Source organism: Medicago truncatula, chromosome 5, assembly GCF_003473485.1.
Source record: "Medicago truncatula cultivar Jemalong A17 chromosome 5, MtrunA17r5.0-ANR, whole genome shotgun sequence".
NCBI lineage: Eukaryota > Viridiplantae > Streptophyta > Magnoliopsida > Fabales > Fabaceae > Medicago > Medicago truncatula.
The window spans coordinates 34,995,400-35,008,743 of record NC_053046.1 but is presented as its reverse complement, the minus strand read 5'-3'; the positions used below and the strand labels follow the sequence as shown (position 1 = coordinate 35,008,743).

Genomic DNA, 13,344 nt, shown 5'->3' with positions numbered 1-13,344 from the left:
TTTGTCTGATGTAAATATTGGCAAAAATCCCTTTTTGGTTAGTCTATGACACTTGCAGTCTTTTTTATAAACCTAACTATTATGTAACGTTAATCTGCACATTGTTGGTTCCTTCATTAATTCCAATTAGTTTCAAGTTAATTATAATGTTGTTTTCCAAATCTCTTGAACAAAATAGAACATGTTCTTTTCCCACAACAAATCTTTATAATGCTTTGGTAAAATTTTTAGAAATGTACTTATATATATATAACATCTAATTAACACTGCAATTTGTTTTGTACCTAGCACTTCCCAAATGAGATATCAAGGACATTTCTAAAAGGAACAGGGAAAAAAAATCACACTCATCGACAAACAAACTCAAAAAAGGTATAAGTGTCGCTTGATAACGGCAAAGAGAGCAAGTTACAAAAAATACTTAGGCGGTCAATGATTCAACTTTTGCCGAGAACATATGTTAGAGGTAGGTGATAAGCTAATTTTTTATCTAGAGAAGCCACCTAAAAATATGCACGTTCAAGTCGTTCCCAAATAAAGATTTGGTGTTCATGATTCGCAATTTCAACAGATCACCTTAACTCTAATCCTAGACAAGATTATCTTCAATCACATATGCTACTTCTTTGTTTGATTTCATCTAATGTAAATATGGGTATCAATCATTTTTTGGTAACTCTGCAACAACAACACTCTTTTTTATAATTTTGGATAATATGTAATCATAATTCACACATCATTGGTTCCTTTTTTGTTCCAATTGTTTTCATCCTAAATATTATCTCAATTCCTAATCTCATAAACTGATTATATGATCTCTAAATCAGCTCATACATATTTTATGATGAATCACAATGTTCCGTCGTTTTAACATCTTTTCTTTCGAAGAATTTTTTTTATGCCGTGATTATCTAAGGTTATTATTTTACCTTAGATAAACATTAAATGTAAAAGTGTGGAGGAAAAATTAGGTTAAAATTAGAGCTGACATTTTGCATAAATTAAATCTAGAGTTAATATAGTAAAGTCACGCGAAAAAATAGGTTAAATCTAGGGTTAATATTGCGTCACAGGTTAACATTTAGAAATAAGAGATGTCATTTTGCATAAATTAAATCTAGGGTTAATATAGTAAAGTCACGAAAAAATTAGGTTAAATCTAGGGTTAATATTGCGTCACGGGTTAATATTTAGAAATAAGAGATGCCATTTTGCATAAATTAAATATAAGGTTAATATAATTTGTTTAGTAAAATTAAAGAGAAAAATTAGGAGCGATTTGTTTATTTTGATTTCCCTAACAATTAACGTTTACATTTTGATTAAATTAAACATGGTTATTTAAATAGGGTTAATACAGTAAAATTAAGCAAAGAAGTTAGGTTTAATCTATGGAAAAATTTTACGTTCGGGTTAACTTTAAGAAATAAAATAGGTTAAGTATAGAAAGACGGGTTAACATTTATAAGTAAGGGATTAGGTTAAGTATAGCGAAACGGGTTAACGGTTATTCCTTTCCAAAAAAACAGCATATAATTGGGAACATCATTTTATTTTACTTTAGATAAACATTAAATGCAAAAGTGTGGAGGGAAAAATTAGGTTAAAATTAGAGATGATATTTTGCATAAATTAAATCTAGGGTTAATATAGTAAAGTCACGCGAAAAAATAGGTTAAATCTAGGGTTAATATTGCGTCAAGGATTAACATTTAGAAATAAGAGATGACATTTTGCATAAATTAAATCTAGGGTTAATATAGTAAAGTCACACGAAAAAATTAGGTTAAATCTAGGGTTAATATTGCGTCACGAGTTAACATTTAAAAATAAGAGATGACATTTTGCATAAATTAAATCTAGGGTTAATATAATTTGTTTAGTAAAATTAAGGAGAAAAATTAGGAGCGATTTGTTTATTTTGATTTCCCTAACAATTAACGTTAACATTTTGATTAAATTAAATAGGGTTAATACAGTAAAATTAAGCAAAGAAGTTAGGTTAAATCTAGGGCAAAATTTTGCGTTCGGGTTAACTTTAAGGAATAAGAGATTACAATAGTTGTTATGTTATTTTTTATGTAGTGCTTTAGACTCTCTGTTGCAAAATTTTGGTTTACGCAGCTTTGACTTTTACATTTATAAAGAACGATAATTTTCTATAATTTATAAGATTTTTCATTCGAAACTAAATTTTTAAAAAATACGTTATTCAAACCCGTGCTTCACCAGTGATCCGTGAAAATCTCATCTTATTGCAGCTAAGAGGATCCTCAAATACATAAAAGGGACTATGAAGTTAGGATTGTTATTTCCCACTGAGAACAAAGAGACAAAAGCTGATCTAGTAGGCTATTCTGACTTAGATTGGTGTGGAGATAGAAGGGATAGGATAAACAATTATACTTAAGGGACAAGTTAGGTCTCATAAGCTTGTAAGATTATGGATTAAAGGGGTTGTATTAAATGACTAATCCATAATCATATTGGTGTGGAGGTAGAAGTGATAAGTTTGTCACATTAGTTAGTTTTTAACTTTGTGAGTTAGTTACCTAATTATAAGTTAGGTGTATATATATAGTTGTATTGTTATATTTTTATCAACCAACAAATAACAAACTTGCAAAAAAAAAAACTCTCTCATTCTTCTCTAACCTCCTTATTCCAAATTCCCTTCTTCTTCCTTTCAATTTCATTCATTCTCACTATTACTTGTAAAACAAGAAATCATAAACCAAGCAATTGAGCTCAAGTGGTAAATGAGCTTCATCAAAGACGAATCGTTTGTGAAAACCTGAGTTTGGTTTTAGGTTAAACAATTATTGGTCAGATTACTCTTACCTCACGGTCGAACTCCGAATTATTGGAGCCCTTTCCCTTAAGAACCGGTGGTTGGATTAACGCAAAAAAAATAAAATAAATAAATAAGTGTTTGATAGACACAAAATTGGTTATGGACGGGGCTGAATAATTGGTTATGGACACAAAATTGGTTATGGAAACAAAATTTGAGCACGTGAAGAAATAAGTGTTTGATAGACACAACACGACCATTAAAAAAAGAATTGATCAATTTGCAGGAAAAGTCAAATGATAAATTGACGTTTTAATGATTTGTCCTTTTTTTCTCCAATTTTTCCTTTTAATTTTCTTTGTTTTTCTCAATGCAGCTAAGTGAGTGGGACAAGATAAGGAAAAACCAATGCAATCGTTTTTTTCCTCACCTGAACTTGAGAACCTCTAGTATTATTTTGCAAACAAACAAAGGATACATAATCAACCACATCAACGAAAATCTAAAGGGCAGGTGTAGTTAATTAGTTATACTTCAAGGTTAAGAAAGATTTTCTAAACAACCTTTTTAATCTAAAACAAATATTATTAAAATGATAAAAGTGATTTTTTGGTTTGAAATGTAGATTTTTTTCTCAAAAAAATTCCCAAACAAACGACCCCTTGATTTCATAGCTAGTCCAAATGATTTAGTTCATGGGATACATTGGAGCGCTAAATGCAGTCAATTCTTTAAATTACATTGAGATATTATTAGGTTGAACACGTTCATTCAAGTTTGATTTTGGACCTTACAGTTATGTGTATGATTCTTATATATATCGGATGTGTCCCTTTATCTCAAAAAAAAAAAAAAAAAGATAGTGAGAATTAATTTAACGGAAATGCTACTACTAACAACAACGCCGCAGGTTCGGTTCTCTTTCCGGTGTCAATTAAAAATAAACATTTTCATATTTGACAATAATTAAAAAAGACAATAAGTCCTTATAACAGAAAATATCCCTAATTTTTCAAGTAGACGTGCGCCTGAGGCCATTTCTGCATTGAAACATAGCATTTGTGTTTGTTTCTGATTGTAGCCAAATTAATGAGACAAAATAAGGAAAAAGTAGTATTCGTTTTCTTCTCCTCTGAGCTTGAGCACTTCTATTATTTCGTGAAACAAACAAAAGAGACACAATCACAACATTCGTAATCATGGGCCAAATTTCCAAGTCAAGTGAAAATCTAAAGGGGGGTGTGGTTCAAGGAAGAACACGTCCCACAAAAATTTTAAAAACGAAAATGATTTGTGACACATCATTACATTAGCAAAAGAAAAATGTCTTGAAAGAAATATTATTTCTACATATTTTTAATGTAACAGACAGTAATCGTTTCTTCTGTTGAGTACAAACAGTACTCTGAAAAATGTACAAGCTAAAGTCTGAACACCAAATCTAAAAAAGTGCATTGTTAAAATATAGCCCCAGAAGGAAATAACGGTTATAACCGCTAAAAATAAGGTTCCCATTTCTAGACACCGACACTCGGCCAAAGTTTGACATTTTATAAAATAAAAATAAATAATAAAAAATAAAAAATAAAAAGCTTGACGTTTTTTACTAAAAGGAAAGAGAAATGAACATAATAAATAACATAACATTTGTTATTAAAAAAAATATATAGCGTCCACCAACTAAACTTACATCATCTATCATAGAGTAAAAATAATATTTGTTGAGGCTAAGGGAACTCGTAGGTTTGTTTCGCACATAATGTTAATATTCCATTCCAACTCAACTATACTTCGCAGTTCACATTACCTTTTGAGGTATTGTGTGTAATGAGTGCAACCCCTTCCTGGTTTCTTTCTTCATAAAAATGTGTCTCGTTCGATTTAGGAGTGTGAGTGTTGTTGATGAGATAAAATCGCAAGTACACGGTCTTACTGAAGTAGTATGAAAAGAGTATCGTTCCGACAGGGAGTAGTTTAATTCAATTAACCTTTGATGATGATTAGAAGAGAAACGAGTTGTAAGTTGGGGTTTTCAAGCGATTGAAAGATAATATAATAAAAGGAGCCTTGGGATCATTGGTTCATCTAAATAACAAGTCCTTCACAAACCAAACTATAAGCTTATAACTTTATGTTAGACCTAATTTCTCAAGACAATTTCTCTTTTGTTCCTCTAGCAACCAAGCCTATTTCGCTGACTTGATTACTATTAGATTTTGGTTCCTCTAACAACCAAGCCTATTTCGCTGACTTGATCATTATTAGTTCCCTTGAAGATCGAAACTATGTGTCTCAAAGATTGCAAAGACTATTTCGCTGCCTTTGCAATCCTTGTCTAAATTCACTTGTTCGAATATCAAAGCTCCACTTTCGTTTTATGAATTGATATTTGAGATAATGGATAAACAATTATCAAACCCTCCACTTTCGTTTCCACAGTTTGATAATGGTTGATCCATGTTAAAGCGGTGAATTTAGATAAGAAATTAGGGTTACATAAGATTAACGCTTAGAGCTTGGCTTGATTAGGATTATGTCATTTAGACTTATCCAACAATCCCAAGACAAAGAGAAGTCTACTCACTCATGTTCATCGTAGACATGGGGAAGAAGAGAGAAAGCATAAAAGTAAATGACAAGAAAGTAAAAGAAAAGAAAAGAATTTTTATTAGAAAGACAATTGTCACTTATTGAATTCCAAGAAAAGATGAATATTTGTGATGGATAGCTACTCTATTTATAGCATACATTCGACTTAAAATCTAAGCAATTACATTACTGGAATGTTCCACAAGAAACTACGGGCTAAAATAGAGTAGCTTAAAATCTAAGCAAAAACAGCAAAAGTGACTCTGGAGGGTGGCACTGCCGTGCCAATGCTAGCACGGGCCGTGCCAAGCTTCTGACTTTGGGGAGACATATTTTTGTCTCTGAATCTTCGTATTTTCGTACTAAATCAGCTCCAAGTCCCTTTCTTTTGCTCCAAGACTCAATCCATCCAATATTCGTTCCTGAAATATAATAAAATGCAATTTGTAGTAAACTATCTCAAAAAAGAAATAATACTAATATAAAATAAAATAAATTTAAAACTAAACTAAATAACATATAAAAATAGATATTAAATGACTCATCAGTTGTTTACAAACTACCATTAACCATGATTATCAAGCAATGTTGAACTTTAAGGTGTATCAGATGCACTTTAGAACAACTAATTAAACAAGAAAATTCATAATTAATTCTCCTCAGACAGATTTCTCATCTCAAAAGTTAGGATCAAAACTTTTGAAGAAAGGAATGAAGATCAACTATACTCGAGATTGCAAATTAAGTAGATCATAATTGCAAGTCAAGGGATACATGAGATTCAAAACCCAAATATTAGAAGCTGATCAAAAAGGATTTAAGAATGAGAATTTCACAAGAAACCAAAAAACAATGATGACATAAATAGAATCAAAGGTACACAAGAAGATCAAAAGCTAAGAAGTGGTGCACAACAACTAGTTTCATGTTTTTCTTGGTCAACAAGGCAGAGCAAAAAACGACAAAATAACGGTTAGTTTCTAACTGCAAGTTCCTAGCTTGCTCACCAAGATTGAAGCTCTATATATGGCAGTATTATTCAAACAAGAACACAACTATCAACAAAGCAGTATCTCATCAAAAACCTTTTCTGTCAGATAATCACAAGATCTCAAAAAGATAAAAAACATACAAGTATAAATTGCTTGAAAAATATTAAATTCGTCTTCAAACTTGAGATTCACTTCTCAAACATTAGATACAAATCACATATACACCAAAGTCTCCATTATATCTTTGAAATGTCCTTTTAGTGTATTTAAAAAGTTCAGATTCACCTGGGTCTGATCAGGTTGAACTTAGAGAACAAAAGTTCATATTCATCTTAGTGTGATCGATTGAACATAGATAGGTGTGTGTCTATATATATATATATATATATATATATATATATATATAGAGAGAGAGAGAGAGAGAGAGAGAGAGAGAGAGAGAGATGGGGGAAATGAAAGAGAAAGAGAAAGTTTATTATAAGATCAAATTGATCTATGAGTAATGATATATGAACATCATTTTGGTACAACCAACAACTCTTTTGCAATTTTTTAATATATTTTTAATGATTTTGATTTGCGTGCTTCTCACATTATCAAAGGGTGTTGCATTAGTTGTTCAATTTTGGTTGTACATATAACACAACTCTTGATCTATTGTAAGATCAAGATCACAAGAACAATTGAGTCATCAATTGTAAAGCTTCACTAATCCTCTTTAGGGTATAAAGGTGGATTGTGTAGCAGCTAAAGTCTGAAGAGGCTGCCCAAAATTTGTAAGGTTGGTTAGACTAGAAAATAAGAGAAAGTGTGCAGAATCTGAGAGGGTATCTCAGACACCATATTGGAAAATCTCACAGTTAGTGGAGACCATACTAGCCTAGTTAGGGTGAACCTATATAATATATTTGTGTCATCTTCTTTATCCCTTAACTTTATATTTGATAGTTCAGAAGCAAACACATTAAACCAATCTCTTCTTGTATCAAATTTATTTTGATACAAACTTCAGATCATCATATCTGAACATCTTCTCAAGGTTTAAGTAGCAGCCGAAAATTTCAAGCGAATATAATTCAAACTCCTTCCTCATATGTCAAATTTATAAGGTGCCTACATAGGATAAATGAGTACACCCTAGGTCAGCCCAAAAGCCAATTTAGGACTTTAGACCTCAAAATATTTGGCCAAAAAAGTGATTTAGAACTAACGTTTTTGAATTAAAACTAACGGAAAGGACCAAAATGTGTAACAGAGAGAAGTTAAGGGACCAAAATAAACCGAATTTTAGTTAAAGGACCAAAACGATACTACCTAAATAGTTAAGGGACCATAAATGCAATTTAGCCTATTTTTTTAAAAGAATTTGAGTATGGGAAACAAGACTATTCGAACGTGAATATAATAGGATCAATTGTGGGTTACCCTCTTTTTGTCTCTTTCCTTTTCTGGTAAATAATAAGACGGTATATTTGTGTGTGTCTCTCTCACCCACACTTTCTTCTAAAGCGCACACATATATATCATGCGGGTTATAGAGAGATTATGCCTATATTTTTCTGTGGACAAATAAGGAAAGTGCATATGGAGAAGGCTAGAGGTTTGAGAAAAGGTGCATGGACATATGAGGAAGATAATCTACTCAAGGCTTGCATCCACAAGTATGGTGAAGGAAAATGGCATTTAGTTCCTAAACGAACAGGTATTTGTATTTAGCTAGAAGTAACTCATGAGAAACCATGCTTAATCATATTATGTATAGTTTGTCAAAATTTGTTACATATATACAGGTTTGAATAGGTGTCGGAAAAGTTGTAGATTGAGGTGGTTGAATTATTTAAACCCCGCAATCAACAGAGAAAGTTTCGCCGAGGATGAAATTGATATGATTCTAAGGTTACACAAACTTCTAGGGAACAAGTAAGCTATCAAGTTAATTTTGTTTTGGTTACCTATCAAGTTAAACTTTTGGTGACCTAAGTAAGAGTATAATATATGTATGTATGTATGTATAGATGGTCTTTGATTGCTGCAAGGCTTCCGGGTAGGACAGCTAATGATGTGAAGAATTATTGGCACACAAATTTGCGCAAAAAAGTGATTCCAAGAAAAGAAGAAAAGGAAGAAAAAGAGAAATCTAAAGAAAGCATGATCAAATCTCATGAAGTTATCAAGCCTCGACCTCGAACTTTTTCAACTCATTCACTATGGTTGAAGAAGAAACATAATTTCGTGAGTAATGGTAGTGCAACAAAACTAGTGATTTCAAGTGAAGATGGCAATGTTCCAAGAGAGTGTGACAAGACTACACTCCCAAATCTCATTGATTCTTCTTCAAGTCATTCACCATGGTTGAAGAAGAATCATAGTCTTCCAACAACACTAATGGCTTCAAGAGAAGATGTTAATATTCCAAGAGAGTGTGACAAGACTACACTCCCAAATGTTGGTGATGCACAAACATGTGTTGGCAATGACCCATCATCTACAACATGGTGGGAGAGTTTGTTGAACATGGATGAAGAAAGAAGCAATGAGAAAATTGATTCTTCCTCTTTATTACCAAAGGAGAATTTCACTTTGGAGTTTTCAAATGTGGAGGATTTTTTTAATAATGGTCCCACGGTCAGTGATTCCGATTGGGATTCCAATCTTTATGATTTCAATTTCTTTGGGGTCTTTAATTAGTTCTAATGGCGTATAAAAGTTAAGATTGTTTAAGAGAATTTAAATGGATCCAACTAAATTATATACTTTAAAGTTTCATACTTATATTTAGTGGGATCTATTTAAATTTTAATGTGTTAAAAACAGTGTGCTAGAGATTATGTTGCTAGCATAATTCTTTTAATAAAGTCATTTAGTTTAAAGCATCTCTTTTAATTTTTACTTTAATGATGAATTTCATAACATCTCAAAATGGATCCTACAATTATTCCATGCATATCTTAAAATGAGTTATATATCTCACATGTTTATATTTTAATTTGATGAATCGTGATGAATCATTGCTTGGAGAATAATTTGATTTCAAAGATGGCAACAACAACAAAATTTTAACATTTAAGAGCTAATTTGTTGACTTTCATGATAGTGTAGGGACTAAATTTATGTATTTAATTTTAATGTTTATGGACTACTCATGATCACTTTAGGAACTCATTTGAAGGTATGGTAATTGAGTTGGATGAGAACATGAAAGGATAAACATTTATCATGTGTGTTTGATGCACAGATGATAAACATTTATGTATTTTAATTTCATTGTTTATGGATTACTAATGATCACTTTCCGCTCTTTTTTTTTTTGCGTTAACTTTTGAAAATTATGAACGGTATTTTTTTTTTAAATTTTGATTTTGATTAAAACTAAAAATATAAATGTTTGTTGTTTTCAAGTTATAACAAAGCAAACTAACCATGAAATATATTACTGAAAACCTGTAAAAAAATCAGTATAAGAAGTGCAAAAAAAAAAATCAGTTGAAAGAGTATTAATTTACATCGGAATAAGAAGGTAATAAAACAAAAAATGGGGCAAAGTGCCAAGACCCCTAATACAGGTAAATTCCCAAACAAGATAAAGGATTCAACCACCAAAAATGATAAAAATAAATAAAGCTAGGACGATTCGCTTTCCGCATCAAAAATGATAAGTCTAGATTTTTCTCCTAGTCGCACACCAATCTACATCTCACTAAATTAAAAACGATTTTCAATTTATATGAAACAAACCACTATACTCTGAACCCATACTTGTGATTTTCTGAAACCAACGAAAACTTACATTTCCACAACAACAAAAAAATAAAACGTATAACTTATACTCCCTCCGTTTCAAAATATAAGCAAATTTTACTTTTTAGGTTCATTCAATTAATGATGTATGTGGTCCATTCATTCAATTAATGATGTACGTGGTCCATACATACATCATTAATTGAATAAACCTAAAAAGTAAAATTTATTTATATTTTGAGACGGAGAGAGTATTTACTTTAAGCCTAACGGCTGTTAGTTGTAGAAAACAAAAAATATATATCAATGAAAATTTATATTTCCGCAAAGATAGATATGGGGAGTTTTTACGGTGTTTCTAATATTTCCAAAAAATAGATCTGATTTTGTTTTGACAAATCAAACCTAAACTTAGATAAAAATTACAAAGGACTAACATGATAGGATTATTTTTTTTGACAAACAAGATATGATTGAGAAAATAAATAATTTATCCAATTTTATTGTTGCATCAAACAAAATATTATAGCAAGATATAATATATATATATATATATATATATATATATATATATATATATATATATATATATATATATGGGATTTGTTAGGATACACCCACTAGTTTTTATTAAGGTGTGTTTTAACAAAGATATAACTAAAAAGTTGTTAAATACACCTTATGGTGAATGTAGCTAAAACACACCTTCTAAAATATAAGTGGGTGTATGTTAGCAACTCCTATAGGCATTTGCTAGAATACACCCACTTATTTTTTAGAAGTTATGTTTTAGCATGTTATAACTAAAAAGTAGTTAAATACACCTTAAGGTGTAGCTTGTTAAAACACAACCACATAAAAACTAGTGAGTTTGTTCTAGCAAACCCATATATATATATATATATATATATATATATATATCATATATTGTCTCTCTATGTTGATCATCAAACAACCCCTATGATCAAGGGACTAAATAGTTGAATGAAAGAATACATATGTCAAATTTTACATAAACAAAAGAAATAACAGTTGTAAATAACAAAAAAAAAGAACTATCTTTGTCAAAAAAAAACTATCTTCACAATTATTTAGAAATTTAGTTCAACGCAATTATTTTACTAAACTGTCCTTTTTATTTTTAGTGGAAAATCTTGTTCAACTGCTCAAACTGAATGGTTTTAATTGAATGAAGTTTATATTAGAAATGACATAATTAAATAGGTCAAAATTGGTTAAATTTTATTTATAATGTTGATTAAAAATTGAAATATTTTTTTATTTATTTCAGTGATCAGAGAAAATGTTGTTTTCAGGAAATTATTTACATATTAAAGTGTAATCTCTAACCGTTAAAATTCACTCCATCAAAATTATTCATGTATTTCCCTTAATGAATAGATCATATTTTTTTCTCGTGTGTAATTTTTATTTTTTGGTGCACTCTCATGTGTAATTTACATACACGCTCTGCTTGGTAAAAATAGCGGATAGTTGATAAGCTAGCTGATAGTTTATAGCGGATGACTGGTAGTTGATAATTTATAGTTTATAGTCGATGAATGATGACTTATAGTTGATAAGCTAGTTGAAGTGTTTGGTAAAATTAGTGGTTTAATTAGCTGATAAATGTAAAATGACGCAAAATGACATTTTTATTTCATAAAAAAATTAACATCCATTAATATTTAAGTATTTACAATTTAATAATTTAAATTTATTAATTTAATATATCTTTTTATATATTATTTAGAATATCTTTTATTTTATATTTCAGTATTTATTTTCATTTTATTTTAGTATAATTAATGTAAAATAATATAAAAAAAAACTTTTTTAAGTTATTTTCATTTTATTTTAGTACAATTACCCCTGCCCCATATAGGCTCTTTTTTTTTTTTTAAGGAAAACACAACTACGATATTAATTTATTAGCCACTTTAAAATATGAAGTTTAATTAAATGTAAACCTTTGTTTCTACGTAATTAAATATTATAAAGGGTAAATATGGATTTTGATTAAAATAGTAAGGGTAAAAGTGAAAGAAAAAGCAATAAGTTATAAGCTACAGACTCAAACGCTACTTCGAATAACGTCTGAAAAATAACTTATAAACTTGTAAAATAAATTATAAGCTCGTGGTAAAAAACTATTCCCAAACAGAATTTTTTTAGACATATAAATTTATAAACTATCCATTATCCGCTATAAGTTAATTTGTTGGCCTTACCAAACAGACCTCTGCAGAATTCATTCTTCATTTATAACGTTGTGTTTTATAAAGTATACGTGCAATTAATGTTCCTGAAATGAGCATTACCCTCCTTTTGTCATCTATCCCCTTGAATTGAATCACATCTTTTCACTTCGTACATTAGGGGTGGACAAACGGTCGGTTTCGGTCGGCAACGGACCGAAAATGCCAATCCGTTCAAACCCACGGTTGAGCTTTCCAGACCCATTTTCGTCCGTTAGCAGCTTCGGTTTTTTTCGGATTTCGGTTTCGACGGGTGACGGTTATGTTGGGTGGGTTACTTCGGATACTTCATTGAGTCATTATCTTCATTATTATTTGTAACCAAAAATCCATCACAGAAGAAAAGATAATAAAAATTGACAGAGAGTAAAAAAGAGATGAAGAGAGAAGATTGCTGTTGCACAACATATGAAGAGATAACAAAGAGATGCAAAATCGAAAATAAATTCAAACAGTGTGATTGGTACTACAATAGTATGAGGAAGTGAATCTCATAGTCTCATGAATCATAATAAAAGATATAAGAAAAGTAAGGCAGGTGGGGACGTGGGTGGTTTGTCTTGAGAGAGAAGAAGGGAGAAGCAAGGTCTCAATCTTAAAGGGTTTAGTTTACAATTACATAAAGAAATTAATTTTAGAGACGGTGAGAGAAAATACTCCTTCCGTTTTAAAATAAGTGTCGTTTTAGCCAATTACACATATATTAAAGAATGCAATGAAATAATCATTAGACGTAACACTTTTACTAACTGCCCTTATTTTATAAAAAAATAATAAGCTTAAAGTTGCATTGAAAATTGTGTGAGAAAAAAGTTGAGGAAGGTAAAATTGGAAGAAAAAAATTAAAGTGATATTAAAAATGTAAAGTGACATTTATTTTAAAATAAATATTTTTGGCTAAAGAGACACTTATTTTAAAATGGAGGAACTAATGAACAATTGGCAAGAATGAGTGAGTATTTTCATTTTACAA

The 13,344-nt window shown here is 30.2% G+C and overlaps 1 protein-coding gene across 1 annotated transcript; it reads left to right on the top strand.

Annotated features, from left to right (window-relative positions):
* Positions 1-8,364: 8,364 nt before the first annotated feature.
* On the top strand, positions 8,365-9,245 carry LOC11436461 (transcription factor MYB1). The gene has a single exon (XM_003616291.4). The coding sequence runs from the start codon at positions 8,371-8,373 to the stop codon at positions 9,061-9,063; it is 693 nt and encodes a 230-aa protein (XP_003616339.3). The 5' UTR covers positions 8,365-8,370; the 3' UTR covers positions 9,064-9,245.
* Positions 9,246-13,344: the final 4,099 nt, after the last annotated feature.

Excerpts from the sequence above, each read along its gene's own strand:
- LOC11436461 (XM_003616291.4), top strand. The coding sequence starts at position 8,371 with ATGTATGTATGTATGTATAGATGGTCTTTGATTGCTGCAAGGCTTCCG.